The 16240-nt window shown below is 42.5% G+C and overlaps 1 protein-coding gene across 1 annotated transcript in view; it reads right to left on the reverse strand.

The window, feature by feature from the left end:
• Window positions 1-1794: 1794 nt before the first annotated feature.
• LOC138212253 (WD repeat-containing protein 70) overlaps window positions 1795-16240 on the reverse strand; it is a 40314-nt gene continuing 25868 nt past the window's right edge. The window contains exons 11-18 of the mRNA XM_069172560.1: window positions 15613-15712; window positions 15071-15155; window positions 14845-14983; window positions 8170-8270; window positions 7480-7559; window positions 5152-5268; window positions 3432-3594; window positions 1795-2458 (exon numbers count right to left, since the gene is read on the reverse strand). Of these exons, the coding sequence (XP_069028661.1) occupies window positions 2371-2458; window positions 3432-3594; window positions 5152-5268; window positions 7480-7559; window positions 8170-8270; window positions 14845-14983; window positions 15071-15155; window positions 15613-15712 (873 nt within the window). The 3' untranslated portion in view covers window positions 1795-2370. The remainder of the gene's footprint in view (window positions 2459-3431; window positions 3595-5151; window positions 5269-7479; window positions 7560-8169; window positions 8271-14844; window positions 14984-15070; window positions 15156-15612; window positions 15713-16240) is intronic.

The following is a 16240-nucleotide window of genomic DNA, read 5'->3' on the forward strand; positions in this document are numbered from 1 at the left end:
AATCCCATGAAAGCTCAGACATCTATGATGATTTGATCTTTAGAACGATGTTGTGTGTGGAGCCAAAGCCTGATAAATAGTAGTTTATTTGTCCGTGTCATCGACGTCCATCATGTCCAGAAACCCACTAGTGAACTGGTGTTGCTCTTCGTAACATTTTATTACAAAAAACATGGGCACTATAGCATATTTGGAGGGAATCCCAGAAATGACGTTTCCCTGCTGTAAATACTTCCTGGAACTAATCCACAGATGAAAGTTGTCCCCTCGAAGGCACCGGTTTCTCCTGTTCACATAACGTCTGCTAACAACTACAGTGTCCATTATTTAGCCTTTATTTACAGTAAATACTATATTGTTCGAAACGTTTAGTTTTGTGACCGAGAGCCACAAACAAGGTAAGACAGTTGCAAAGAAATTGTTGGTTTTGGTATTTTCATGGGATTTGGTGACAATAAGAAACAAATAATATATTACCAGCTTTATCCATCAAGTGTGACGTGTTTCTTTGTACTTTGAGTGAACTGAGCCTTTAATAGGTCTTTATTGAAAAGCATCCATGGTTTCAGGCCCACTCAGCTCCTCCTCTCCCGGTGCCAGCTGCATCACCACACAGCGAGCGGTAGACGGACCAACTGTCCCGCTGGGACCAAACTGCAGTCAGTCCTCACCTCCTGCTGCTGCTGACATCTATCCCATTAAAGAGCTTGACGTCAGCTTCTCTCCAAGAATCCAAACTCCTCTCCTCTACACTTTATTCCCTCTTAAATACATCAGTCCTTCCATATTTCTTCTTCTGGTATGTCTTTGTCTCTCTTTCATTTTACGGCCACAGGACATTTGCCAGGACCCTGAAACATTTCATTGTCTTGAATGATTGCTCTTTCACCCCCTGCAAGTCACTGAGTAGAAACACCAGCTAAATGACTAATATAGCATGAAGGACTGAGGCCTCCAAAATAAGCAAACATATTACAGAGCAACTGTGGGAAGCGCTGCTAATTTATTATTTAATCTGGTCATCATGCTAGTAAAAGTCTAAATTGTGTGACTTCTCATTACAGATTAGATGTATTTGAAAAATAAAGAGCATTCACATTAGTTTGTTGTTGCAGGCTGCATTCCAGAGAGATGTACAGTTTACACAACACAAACATGTCTTTCATTACATCTGCACATTGAGGTTTCCTCTGTCACAGAAAGTATTTCAGACTCGGCGCAGGTCCCTCAAGGGATTTCTGAAGATGGTGCTTTTTATTTCTTTGTGAGGAGGGTGGGAAGGTTGTGTGTGTGTGTGTGTGTGTGTGTGTGTGTGTGTGTGTGTGTGTGTGTGTGTGTGTGTGTGTGTGTGTACAGAGCTGGATTAAATGTGGTACTGGACCCTCGACCATTAAAGTTCATTACTCACCTTAACAATAGTTGCTTGAGAAAATAGTTTTAGCTCAATTTTGTAACTGAAATATGTTCACTGAGTAAACTTCAATTCACTGACCATGAAATGTGGCTGAATAGTGCAGAAAAAGCTGATAATTGGAACATGATATTATTTTGAAACAGAATCACATTTTAAACGAAACCATCAATCACCAGTATTAGAAATCACTGGATTTATTTTTTTTAATACTTGCGGAAAAACTACCTTGTGAAATTTTTTTAAGCAGCGGGTCAAAACTAAGAGTGTGTGTACTGAGGATCTTCAGGTTTGAGCTTCGGTATTTGGCAGAAGTATTCCTTCGATGAGCTGGTAAAACAGACCTGTCACTCCACTTCACTTTGGTGTGAATTATATAGCAATTTGAAAAGATGATACAAATTCCTTTATTTGGGTTTTGGGGTGGAATACAGGGTGTAGAAAAAGCTAAATCAGCAGATTATTGACTGAAGGTTTGTACATCGCAACCCCAAAAAGTCGAGCTGTAAAAACTGTCCAACTTAAAAAAAAACATTCCGCGGTAAAATTGGCTGAATTTTGTGTTCGTCTTTGCCATTTACTTTTTACAAACTGTTTCTCAGTGATGAACAGCTCCAGACCACAAAATCTGGAGCTGATTTATGAGGCATTAGCAAACTCTCGGGATGTGGAGTGAGAGGACAATGGAAATGATGAAAATAGTCCGTAAAATCAAAACAGACATAAAAAGCTTTTCCAGTGGTTCATGAACCGCAACGAGAGAAACATGAACCTGAATCAAATTAAATTATGTTTCCACAGTGAAAATTCCACTTATATTTATGTGCTTCCCTTTAACACAGAAGCACATAAATATCTATAATAAAATTAGAGAGAGGATGGAGATTGTACAGTTTGTGACAGTACCTGATCTCTCACCCTGCCACACATCCTGCATGAAAGGAGCTGCTGATGAAGTCTCAGATTTTGCGTTTCTTCCACTCTGGTTCTTTTTCAGCTTCCTCATCCTCCTCTGATTCCTCTGCAAACACAGGCTCTGGCTGGGTCCTACAGACATTCACAGAAAGGAAAGATGATTTAACTGTTTGTGTTTATTCAGACAACTTCTGAGAAAAACAATGAACAAAGAAAATAACGATGTGAAGCAAAGGATTAAGTCAAATATTTTAATCTCTGCTTCAAGGAATGATTTCATCGATAGACAACAAATGAGAGTTAATGAAGTTCAGGCTGAATATTTTACATCTTTCATGAAGCAAAAGACTTGACAGCGACTAAGACTTTAAATATGTGTACATATTGTTGAGTTCCATGGACTGCAGGTCCTCCACAAATAAACAAATAAATACTAATCTACATGCTTTTTACAGGAATTAAGTGGATGATTAATGTAACTGCAGTCCAGCAAACAGGGACAATGAATATTAGCCTCCTGTCTGAGACAGCACAACCAGGTGCTTACCTCCGGTCACGTGACTCACTAGTACACCATATTAAAGAGAAGATGGCCGTCCTCCGGTCACGTGACTCACTAGTACACCATATTAAAGAGAAGATGGCCGTCCTCCGGTCACGTGACTCACTAGTACACCATATTAAAGAGAAGATGGCCGTCCTCCGGTCACGTGACTCACTAGTACACCATATTAAAGAGAAGATGGCCGTCCTCCGGTCACGTGACTCACTAGTACACCACATTAAAGAGAAGATGGCCGTCCTCCGGTCACGTGACTCACTAGTACACCATATTAAAGGAAGATGTGAAACGGACGGTTTCATCTGACATCGGCGTCGGAGTCCGACGGTGATCTGAAACTGTCCATCACGCTCCGTCCTGCATGTCTGAACACCGAACGCTTTTTAAACATTTATGTGTCCCACCAGTTGGAAGAAACCCAAGTAGCATCACAATACCATGAGTAACAACACTCATCTTACACTGCTAATGAGAGCAAGGGCAGGAATGAGAGGAGGAAACCGTCCGATGGACACAAGATGTGAAGAATTCATATCTTCTTACTGTTTGTATGCCGGGGCGACCCAGTAAGGGTTCTCCGACGCTTCCTTGGCGTGCCGTAGGATGGCCTGGCGTGGGTTGCTGTCATCTGTTTTATCTAAAGCGATGTTCTTCACAATGAACGAAGACAGAGTGCCACCGTGAGCCGCCACTCTTCCTCCTCGACCTGTCAGGACGTACGATTACTGGATTAGATACAGTTTAGATTTACACACACACACACACACACACACACACACACACACACACACACACACACACACACACACACACACAACTCTCAGGTGCTCCACAAAGAAAAGCATTAAATGCTCTTTGCTGTAGTCGCTGTATTTCTGCTGTGGCTGGATTCGACTGCACTTGAGGGAATCTTTGGGTGGAAAAAAACGTCCTTCGTTCCAAAGAGGACATCTTAAAAGATCAAGGATACGATACACACACATGCACACGCAGGGATTTCCTGCTGTATTCGAGCACTGAGGTTGTTTGAGGATTGAGAGGCACCTTTTTCCACTGCTTGTAAGCATCCAGCCAACCACCAAACACACCGTGCACTTATGTGAAGTCGGTTCACACACAAGATCAACAAAATAAAGACCGTCTGTAATCGGAAAAACTCCGACCTGCCATCAAGAAGTCAAACTTATTTTCATGAAACCAACCTACATTTTCATTTGCAGACTATTCAATTTACTTTTGTTTCTTTCTCTGAACCTTTGTGACATTATATATTTTATACTTATGTACAATACTATGAAAAAGTGTGGCCTGCAAGTTCAGGCATTGGAGTCACTAACAACTTCAAATCAATCCATTCATCTAAGTTCATCTTTACTACTTATAAGTCTTAGTAAAAAAATAAAAAAGCATTTTGATAAAGACAACTTGTGTATTGAAAAACAATTCTTCCTTTGAATGCAATAATTTGTAGCTACCTATCCAAGCATATCTCCTGTAATGGTTTAAATTTCTTCTTTAATAAAAATCTTCATAACCTCCTTTTCTGAATATGCCTACTTTTGTATGTTCCATATCTAAAAGCTTTAAACATGTTTTTTCAATCAGATAAAACCTACTCTGTGGACCCATTACGTTGTGGCAAGTACAAAGTGCTTTGGAAGTAAGTGAAAAAACAGTCAAAGTAAAGAAGCACAAAAAAAAAAAAAAAAAAAAAACATGGCAGCAAAAAAACAGCTGGAGTACAGTGATGCAGGAAATGTTGTTTGGCACCTCGGCTCACAGGAACAAAGCTCCAAACTGTCGCCATGTTTATGGCTAAATGTGGCATTTATGGAAGTGTGCATTACAGTAACAATACAAACAAAGTTAACAAAGCATCATTATGTCCCAGCAGCTAAAAATATGAGCCAACAGTGAATCTTTGAGAGGCCAAGTGGGAGCAGTGCTGTTGGAGCTCAACATCAGCTGGGTTGAAAAATACCAAACACATCAACAACTGTGGAAGCGCACATCTGCCTCAAACCACATCTTGTATTCAAACTTGACTCATAATAAACTACAAAAACAGCTGCAGAGATGTAGCCATGCCTCATTAAGATACTCGTGTTTAAATGACGGGTTGTTTTGCATTTTGCTTTTTCCCCGGTACACCGATGGGAGACACGAAATCTACTCACTTTTTAGGTGTTTTCTTTTTTCCTGTTTGCTTCACTCTTTTCTTTTTGCACCAAAAAAAGGCCAAAAAACCCCCAAAGAACGTTACCTGGTCCGGACACAGGAGGTTCGGGTTTGTGGGATTTCTTTGGGTCAAGTCGGTCCTTCTCCAGCTGTTTTCGTGTACTCCGCTGTCGGGCCTCTCTGAACATGGGTAGGGCATGAGCTGCAGACACACAGGGTAAACACGGATAATCAAGTTGCTTAGGTAACTAAGATCACATAAATAAGCATTCAGAGCACCTTGCAAAATGTTCAGTGTCTGGAGCCCACATTTACAGTAGAACTTCCCAAAGATACAAACAGCAATACAAAGCTTTGCAAAAGATTTAGAAGGGTGTTCAGAAAGCCAAGAAGCTCACAGGCTCACCTACTACAACACTTTGCATAAAACACACAGTCTTAGATATGTTAAAACTCAGACACTCGGAGCCTCATTAACACCTGCTGCATTAGCACAAAATAAGGCTTAAAAGAAGCACATGTCTCTTCCCACTTCTTTATTTTTAAAGATGGATGCATCAAGGGGAAGAATACTATCACTGGATATCCAGATTTCTTTTCAACCATATTAACTGATTAAATAATCATCAAACTGCATTGGTAGATTTCTAAAATAGTCTCATAAAAATAAAAAACTTTGGGCAAGCTGAAAGCTGCGAGGTTGAGATGAATGCAACAGACAGTTGCCAGTTAGATTCCCAGCCTGCTGGACCTTTACGGCACCTCATTCTCCACCTGTGTTTACCCACATTTCCTGTCTGAAATATTTACCACGGAGTTTTCAGATGGATTTTATGACAAACACACGGACATTTTTAGATATTAAACGTGTGATTTTATCAGCTGTCCATATAGAAACAAATACAAAACCCGTGAGCTTTGACAGTTTACACCAAAGCAACCTCCACTTCTAACTCGTCTATTTCATTCTGGGAATTCTCCTATTTGATGTGTCAACAGTTGCTGCAGTTGTCAGCCCTCTTTTTCTGTTTGTACGCTGCTTCGATCGTGAACACGAATACTGTAAAAACGGCTGTTCACGAGGGACGTGACCATTTGTGTTGTGTGAACGAGGCCCCGGTTGACCCCCGGCAGCGTCTCCCCTCCTGTGTACACTTTCTGCCGTAATGCACACCAACATGTTCATTAGATGTTTAGATTCAGACAATCACTCGGCCACATTTCACACTTTTGTGAGCACCACCACAATAAAGGCCCCCAGCACTTAAATCCATGAGTGTGAGTGAACGGGTGCAGAATGAAGTGCCCTCAGAGGTGTGTGAGAAACACGGTGTGTTTCTGTGTGTGGGAGCATCTGTGTTAGAAAGTGTGTATGCTCTGCTCTTATCCTCAGACGTTACAAACAGACACTTTAGTAAAGAGCTAGATAAAGTGATTTTCCATTCAGCAGCCCTGTCGCTGTTCACTCTTAATTCTTCTCCTCCATGCTACATTAAGCAAAAAGGTTACTGTTAACAGATTCCCTCGCTTTTCTCAATGGGCCATCACTTGCTTCCTGTCCCTTCTAATTTTCCAGCGCCAGGACATCAAGTGCGTCACTCGCCACTTGTGGCAGTCAAATGCCTGCCGACTTCACACCCTGTCGGCATGGCAATGATATCACATGATGCATCTGAAAAGGCTGCCGTAGCCCAAACAATAAATGGCGTCTGAATTGGGTCTCGGCAGCCAATCGGTGACGCCGTGTCGGCAGCTGTTCTAACGCAGGTTCATGACTTGACTTAAAGGAGTGTGAGGCACGCAGAGAAGAGATGACAGCCTCGTGTGCTGCTGGTAGCCGGGGGGGCGTGTGTGGTTGGGGTTAGACCAGCAGCAGATCACGCCAGCGTAGGTGGGAGAGGAGGCTGTCCCTAACGTGGCCGACGCGTGGCACAGAGTGGCTGTCGATTCAATCATCCACACCCGACTCCATCAGCTAATGAGCCTGTGAATGCCCTGAACATCCTTCGCTCCTTGCAAAGCCCCAAAGCATGAGATGGAGTAGGTCTGAATATCTGTGTGTGTGTGTGTGTGTGTGTGTGTGTGTGTGTGTGTGTGTGTGTGTGTGTGTGTGTGTGTGTGTGTGTGACAGAAATAGAGAAGCAGGGCTGATATTTCTGTTCTTTGAGAAGGAACATGTTCTGCACTATTGTGATGAGGACTTTCAAACCACCGCAGGGTTTTAAGAGAGGCAATTTACTTTAATTGTTTCAGTCATGTTTGGCCCAATGAAAGAAGGATGTGTGAAACTGCATGACAAGTTGAGAAAGCAGGGAATTAGGTTCACTGAGTGGAAGTAAACGCATCACTTAGAAAGTGTAGATGAGACAGAGTGAGTTTCTTTCATGTGTCGTGTACACATGGAGGAACTTACGCGTGATGATGTAATCCTGTGTGAGCGTCTCTGCCTGTTTCTCTTTGCGCTGGCTTTTCACTACACACAGCTTAGCGCCCCTGGAAAATAATACGCAGTTATAAATGAAGCTATTTGAAGGTATCAAAGAAAACAACAGGTTGAGTTGTAACACTTATGACTTACTAAATCAACTGAAGAAACTAACAATGCATTTATTCGACTGACAATTCTTTGCATCCACAGCCCTAAATTAAAAATTGGTTTTTTCAATGACGAGTGATTCAGTTATAGTATTTGGTTTGACTGACAGAGACACAGATGATAAACTTGAGGAACATCTTCAAACACTTCGGTCATTTAAGTTATTTTTTTTCTGCCAACTTGGCAAACTGCATTTTCAACCTTAGTGAGCAACTCTTTACCGACATAAATCCTTCTACTGTTGAAAAACGGGAATACAAAATACACTTGTCCTTGAGGACAATGAAAGAATATATATCATACAATGCAACAGACTCTTTCACACATTTTTAATACTTTTCAGGTCAAAAGGCAGATTTCTAAAATATGAATGTGGCTGCAGAAACAATATCTGTTGGTACGATGATTAATTCATTGTAGATTTGAGTGTATTCATGTGAACTTTTATTTGTACTTAAAAGGTACATTAACAGCAGACTAATCTGTAAAGGTGTAAACTGAACATACCTGTGGCTTTTAACAGGGTCATAGTATACCTTGGCCAGTCCATTCGCCGTTCCCACCATTATCTGGTTAAGTTTCGGGTGCCACAAGCAGCGGACGACACTCTGGAAAACACACAGAAACACAAAAACAACATGATTCAAATACATTTTTTCAGCAGTAATTGAAAGAGGTCCTTTTCTAAATCAGCAGCCAACAGCAGGTAGTGTGTCAAAGATACCAATCATATTTCATTGTTTTAAGTAGTGTGTGTGACCCAGGTTGGTTGTGGTACAGCAGGGATCAGTCCCAGAGTGCTCGGCTGCTCTAGTTGACTATATTTGGTTGTTGGGATGAGGCCTGGATCCCTCAGTCTGTGTGTGACAGATGGCCGAGTGCCAACAGGCAAATGTGACCACATTTATCCAGAGGTGTGGGTGAGAGAGAGAAATACACGCACAGTTGCTGGACAGTGATGAAGCTGCTCTGGTCGTTCTGGATGTGTGAGCTGCAGCAGCGAGCCGCTGCCTTTCTTCACACACATTATTATAGCAACATGAATTCTGGGTCATTGTTCACACATATCTCTGCGTGTGGTTGTGCATGTCCTGTAGCTGTGCAGAATATTGAGAGTGAGCATTTGGCACGTCTTTATGTGGAACAGAGACGGCAATCTGACGGGGTCCGGGGCAGGAGCGTGGGATGGGGGGATGGGGGGTGGGGGTGGGTAGCACTACGACCGGGCCGTCCACATTCTGTGACAGCGAAAGCTGCTTAACGCCCAGCTGTTCAGCTTCCCACCAGGATGCCAGAGGAAGGAGTCTCAATCGCACACGCACGCAGAACACGGATCCTACATACATGTGCAGAGAGAAGCATGCATGCATGCATGCCTACAACAAAGTAATATAAAATACACTGCATTAGATTCAACAAATGTCATACACACCAAGAAATGTTGTCACTGCATAAAATGATCAAACATAGTTCCAAACATCTTTTGGACTTTGCCTGCGTTTATAGTGAAATACAATCCGTCCTGTTAAAACTGTACTCACACCTCATACCAGCATTTCTACACTATCAGACCAGCAGCTCAGCGGCGGGCAGCTCATGGACAGATGAGAGTTAATCTGCTCAACCAGATGAGCCAGCTGCAATTGATAGACACATCTGGAAGAATGCTTCAAACAGGATGTGCTTAACATGAGCCTCACATATTCCTGTCATATATAAATGTAAATATGTTTGCATAATATACTTTGCATTGTGTACTTATGCATAAAAACTGATTTAAACTATAATGCTGACCTGTGAAAGTCTGCTGTATTTGTCCTGGGGAACCGACATGTAAGTATCACAAACAATGGACGTCTCCCTCTGTGGATGGGCTCTAGTGTAAATGTGTAACGGGTTATAAATTGGTGTCACGGTTGCGAAAGCAACAAGGACTTCCTGCTCATGCGATGTAAGAGAGCGGCGACAGATTGCAGTTCTGTTACACTGCACAGGTACCAGAGCATCGAGGTTAGCACCCCAAAGAGAACGGCCCAAATCAGGCAGGAAAACCTAAATAACAGCAGCAACAGAGGCAGATAACTGCTGTCCGCTTGAGTTCAGAAAACCGCCTCTTCACATCCAAACAAATCATCCTGTTAACAGTGTAACAGAGACAGCAGAGCAGCCGCAAAGAGGCCAGTTCAGTGGGGCCCACCCCAACTTCATCCACCAAGGATCTGCAGCCAAGTGCAGCTCAATTCAGTCCAAATGTAAAACTGCCTTCCAGATATTCAGTCGCATGTTTATACTCCAGAAACCCTGTTTACACTCCACGTCCACAAAATTACATCACATCATAAAGGAGGGAACTTTAATCAGTCGGTAGCAGGCGTCTATGTCCCATCAGATTAAAATACCAACGGCTGAATATGGATAAATAAGACAACAGCTACCAGCCCAATATTTATGCTGATTATGAAATAAAGTTATGCAGCACTAATGAGACACAACGGTCGGCTGTGCTTCATGTTTAGCTGCTGTGAGTGTTTCCAAATGTGCAGCGCGCCTGACAGACGGAGCTGCACAGGCCAAGTGAATGCAGCAGGGAGAGGACGACACGACTTCTAGCACCTCAGCTCCACTCTGAGTGGGCTGCTGGCCAACAAGTAGATTAGTATGAACTGCCTTACTGGAACAACCGGCTTTTACATCTTGAAAGATTTACTTGGTCAGATGCATAAGAGAGAAGAGAGTTGAGGCCTTTTGCCTCTCACCCATGGTTGCTCTTGATGAAAGACCCACCAGGAAGTGGTAGTTACAGCAACACAGAGTTCCCTCAATACCTTTTCTATCTGATCCTTTGATTCTGGCCGATAAAGTACCAACAGGAACTAAAGAGACATACTTGTACGTTGATTGGACGAACACACGAGCACCAGCAACTGTGTAGAATATTTCCCCACTTTACTTTGGGTATCGGGTAACTGAGGCCATTATATTCTTCCCTTCAAAGCCACCAGACTCCTTTGACAGAGACGGTAATTTAACTGTGAGGAACCCGAGAGTGGCTGATGCAGCGCTGCCTCCATCGTTTGGTTGGTTTGTGTTAGTGGGCGACTTCGGTGTTAGTTTGGATTCACGCTAAGATAATAAAACCGTCTCAGTGCTCGGAAAAGGTAAAATGACTGTTTCTGTGAGGAGTCTTTGAGGAGCGCAGAGCTGGAGATCAGTGCCCAGTTCCCTGCTTGCTGTCTGACAACAAGGTAAAACAGAGAATATAGTCTAAATATAGCACTATATTTTCATCCTAATCATCCTGCATCTCATGCCTAAACCAAACCAACCAATCAGAGGCAGAGTGGGGCGGGTCGCTCCTCTCAGGTAGTCCCAGAACTGTTTGGTCCAAAAACACCAAGTATGGAGTCTCAATTACATCACCTAAGATCACCTGGTTCCTTCTGAAGGACTAAGATAAGTTTCTGCATTTATTTATTTACCAAACTGGCCAGAAACAGCCTGTGGTCCCGAGCGCACCCCAGAATCCAGGTCTGGACCAAGTATGGAGTCTCAATTACATCTGGCCAATAGCCAACGCATTGAAAAATGTGCATCAGATTGCTGATTTGAATGACATAAAATCTGAAAATATTTAAATCGATTACATACAAATGTGGGAAGATGACAGAGAATAACAACAAAAGATCTGCAGGTCGATGTAAGTGCAGGTAATCAAGTAACAGTAAAGCACCAGAAGGTAAACACATGCATTCAAGATCAAATAGGGATGCAAACAGAAAGCTGCTTATAGCACAGAGAAATAGATACGCACATGCACACACACACAAACAGATGAAATCTCACCTGGTTCCTTCTGAAGGACTAAGATAAGTTTCTGCATTTATTTATTTACCAAACTGGCCAGAAACAGCCTGTGGTCCCGAGCGCACCCCAGAATCCAGGTCTGGGGTTATAGACTGTTTAGTCAGAAATGATTGGTGGCCCTTCCTTTCACTCGCCCGCCCGGTACGCCACTTTATAAAGACTGCACTTAAATCCTCGGGCCATCCGAGGCAGACGGCTGATGTAAACACAGTAAATATCACATTCATGAGGTTCACTGAGTGCACGTCAACCAGAAATAACTGATCTGCTGCACAAAGCTAAATTTGACCACATTCCACATTATTTTGGAACCACAGATAGAATCTGGTGTATTTGCACTCGGTCGTGTTGTTGGTCAGCAGGTGGAGTGGAGGGGCTGAATACGAAGGAATCATTTAATAAAAACAGGAAAATACAGTAAAAAAACAAAAGGGCTCAGAAGCATGGTGATTTATCAGCTAACCCCCCTTCAACTGCTCTACATCCACTTCTATAAACCTCCTTCAATTCCCAGTTGTCTAGTGACTGTAAAAATGCTTTAAAAAAAAACAAACGTACTTTTGCAATCTTTCAATAATTGAACTCAGTCATCAATAAATGATGACAATTAACGTGGACAATTTTAATTGACAATTTTGTCAAGTTTTTATAAAGATTGATAATTTAAGTGTCTGTTCCCCTGAACCGCCCACGTGCCCAAAACAACACGCTGACAAACAAACCACACCAGTTTAAGGATAGAAAATAAAATAAATGGAGGTTTTATGATGGCAAGAAACTACTCAAACATGTGAAGTGATAAAAGTTCCTTTTGGAGGAAAAAAAACAAGCATAATTAGAGTACTTTAATCGTCACTATATAAATTTTGGGAGGTTAGCAGGATTAACAAATAAAACCACTGCCAAGACGACTGGCAGCCTGCACGCTTCTCTACACTGCATTGTTTTGTTTTCGTGGCACCGGACTGGATTTTGTGGGAAATCTGCTGGATTTCTTTACAGAAGAAAAGACTGAACATCCATGAAGAGGTTCTACCGTCCTTCCACTGAAACTCAGCTGAAGCTTTCAGGGTTTCTCACAATGGCAGATGGTGGAACAAGTGAAAGGCCAATGGAAAAATCACTTCCAAATGTTTACCCTCTTCAGCAAAGTGAAAGAGAAGACAAACGTCCACGGAGAGATGCCATGGAGGAGGGTTGTTAAGTTCTACACAGACTCTTTGACCCAAAGAGCCCGAGGTCTTCTCCAACACAGCTGCTAGTGAAAGTGGGTGCAAATGTTACAGCCGGCTATTTATACGAGTTTCTGAGGACTCTGTCAAGAACACAGAACAACAGATAACAATGATAACTGCTCAGTCTAAATGACCAACAGCCACACATTTGTGGGTTATGGTGTTTGCACATTAATAATGGCACCGACTGTTTTTGAGTGACACCATTATTAGCAAACACTCAAAAGTCAAGTGTACTTGAAAGGAGCCCTGTGTTTAGTTGAGTCATCGTCGAACTACCAGCAGACAGGAGCTGAAGCTGAGTGGAGAGCAGACGAGCATCACAGCAGAGATCACAGGACGGACAGCTGGTTTAAACACACGTTATTATCTCCGCAAAGGCAAATGTATACCAACATATTGAGATGGGATCACGATGCTAAAAAAACAAATGTGTTCTTAGCATCAAAGTAAACATCAAAGAATTATTTTTGACTGTCGTGTCTTCAGACGGTCTTCAGACCACTCAGTTGATAAGCAGACTTAAAAGTTAAGTATTGATTGGTAAATTATTATTATATCAAACTGGAGTATAATCCAAGATCATATTTAGATAATAAAGTTGCAGTATATAGAAATATTTATGGTTTTATTTTGAATTTTCACAGGGAAAATGTCTTCCACCAAAACACTGACCACCCCCTTCCTTCCCCCTCCCCCCTCCCCAGTTAGTGCAACTGTGCAGCGGGGTGTGCACTCAGTGCCAAGGTTTGCAAGATAACAGCAGCTGGCTGGCAGGGTAGGAGGAGGCATAGACACACACAAACCCATCTTTTGTCATCCGCCCCCCCCATCTCCCCCCCCCCCCCCCCCCCCCCACACCCCCAAACACACACACACACTCCAACATGTTCTTTCAATAGCACCATGTGAAAATGTCCTGCCGAGTTAGAAGGCATTCGACTGTCAGACCTCAATGTTATGACTCTAGATAGACACTCCTGAATCTGTTGAAAAAGATTTGAAGAAGGAGAGACGGAGGAGGAGGAGGCGAAGGAGGAGGACGAGGAGAAGGAGGAGGACGAGGAGGACAAGGAGAAAGACGAGGACGAGGAGAAGGAGGAGGACCAGGACGAGGAAAAGGACGAGGACGAGGAGGAGGAGGAGGAGGAGGAGGACGAGGAGGAAGTCACAGAAAAGAGTGTTTGTGCTGCAGAGAGCACCTCTGCCTTCCTTTCAGCACCTATGGCTGGTTGCCTTCACCAAATGGGTTTCTGAGAAAGCGGGATTAGTATAAAGTGCATAGCATGCTGATGTGTGCTGGTGTGGTCTGGGCATGTGAAAGGAACCTGCTGATTGTGTCCGTAGATAATTTAATTTCAAATATAACTCAAAGGCTGAACATATAAAAGCGTCAATGACGGTCCTGCCAACCGTTTGTGGGAATCACTTGCACTATGGAAAGGTCACATTTCTCCCAGTGTGCCTCGAAACATTTCTAAAAACTTTCCTCCTTAACTCCTCTCGTTGATCTTGGATTTTCTCCCTCATATAATGTTGCTGCCAGGTTTTCAATATGTATTCTGATATGTTGTGTATAATGGAATTATATTTTAATACACGTTAAATAAGAAAGTAAATACCAATAGCTCTCCAAACCGGGTAGTCACATCTTAACACGAGGCCTTAAACAGCTGCTGTTGTGCATTCAAAGAGTTTTAGCCAAATAAAAACACATGTTGGCTTATAGAAAAAAACGTTTTTACAGAACATAAAGCAGAAAAAGATGCTTGGGGTAAATTAAATGAATCTATCGTGTTCATATATAGTCTATATACATGAAGAATATCGATATGAGATTTTTTAACTCCCTAATATCGATATCCTGAATCGGTCTGATGAAAACATTTTAAGGTTGCAGTTTTGTTTGAGCCCAAACCTGTTAACATGCAGGAGAAATGACAGGCACGCTGGTTTCATTATGTTTCTTTTCCACTGTTCATTTAAGGTCTTTTTTGTTGTTGTTTGTAACCAAGATTTCATATCAACGAGCTGAAAAGCTTCTCGTCATGAGAGCGTTTGGGGTGGTTGAGGCAGAACTTACTGCGTTGGTGACTTCTATTTCATAGACCTTCTGGAAGGAGGCTCGGTCGAAGAAAACCAGCTTCCCGTTTCCCTCGTTTTTCTTCACCGAGGTCCCCGTTACAACAAGCTTGTCATCTGGGCTGAAACAGCAGTCGGTCCTAACAAGGAAAATTACACATAACATCAGTTCAGAATCAACTCATAACAACCTGCCTGTAGTTAAGATGACAGCTGAAAGGTCTCACATGGAGAAGTAGTTGGTCAGTCCAGTAGCCACGTTCAGAGGCTTCCTGAAGCTGCGTATATCCCAAATCTTCAGAGTGTCATCACCTAGAAGAAGAGTTGGAGACAACAGGCAGACTGTGAGCGGAGAGATTTACTTTCTTGGAGGTTATTTACTTTACTATAGCGGACCACCTTTTCCTGACCAGACAGCAAAAGGCTGCAAGACTTACTTTTGATTTACATTACAGAATTATTTGAAGTTGAGGGCTCTTACACAGAGTCAGTTCTGTTTGTCTTTGTGTTAGAAACCTCTTGACTCGATTACATACCAAGAAGACACTCCGATGTTTTAGTGTATGCGTCTCGTGTGAGTCTTGTATGTTTTGTTGGACGTGGCGTCTGTTTATTTGCACACTCTGGAAGAAAGCAGCTACTTCTCTACTTTAAGCCCATCGCTTTGGATGGATAATCAAGTAGAAGGATCTGAGCTGGCTGCTGATGAATGCAACATGAGCCATCGCTGCTGTGGGCTTTGCTACGAAAGGCGAAGTCTTTTTCTTACCGCCACGTGAAGCCAGTGTCGTGCCATCGTAAGAGAAGGAGAGGCAGGAGGTGTCTGATCCTGGAGTGTGGGCTTGCCGACAGTGGAACTTTGTGTGAACCTGGAAGGAGACACACAAAAAAAAAAAAAAACAGGACATTGAACACATTGAATTTGACAGGATCTGTTAAAGTGTCATGGTTCATTAATGACGTGTAACGACTGCAGTTTTAGAGACACGTCATGTAAATGTGTGTGACCGTGACAGTCAAACACAAAGATCATGACAGCAGAAATTCACTCCTGTGTGTGTGTTTTTTTGCAAGTGACAAAAACAGAGCAAATACAGAGTAAAGTTTATTTATCACTACACTGTCAATATTCATCAAACTGGATGAAATTGATCATTAATCACAGAACCAAATGAATAAAGAGCGCTCTCATAAACACGGCGCCTCGGCCACCGCCGATCATCAATATTGAAGAGTTCTTATAATCTCTTGATGTACTACTCTGTGAAACTGACAACGCTTTGCGTTCACTAGTTGACATTTCAGTCTGTCACGGCAGAAACAAAAAGACCTTTTCATTCTCTGCGTCTTCAAAACAACACACGGTTTCCATTTCCACCATGAACACCGTACTCTGA

The sequence above is a fragment of the Embiotoca jacksoni genome, unplaced genomic scaffold, assembly GCF_022577435.1.
Source record: "Embiotoca jacksoni isolate LCO1_2020_lvr unplaced genomic scaffold, fEmbJac1.0.p SCAF_10, whole genome shotgun sequence".
NCBI lineage: Eukaryota > Metazoa > Chordata > Actinopteri > Embiotocidae > Embiotoca > Embiotoca jacksoni.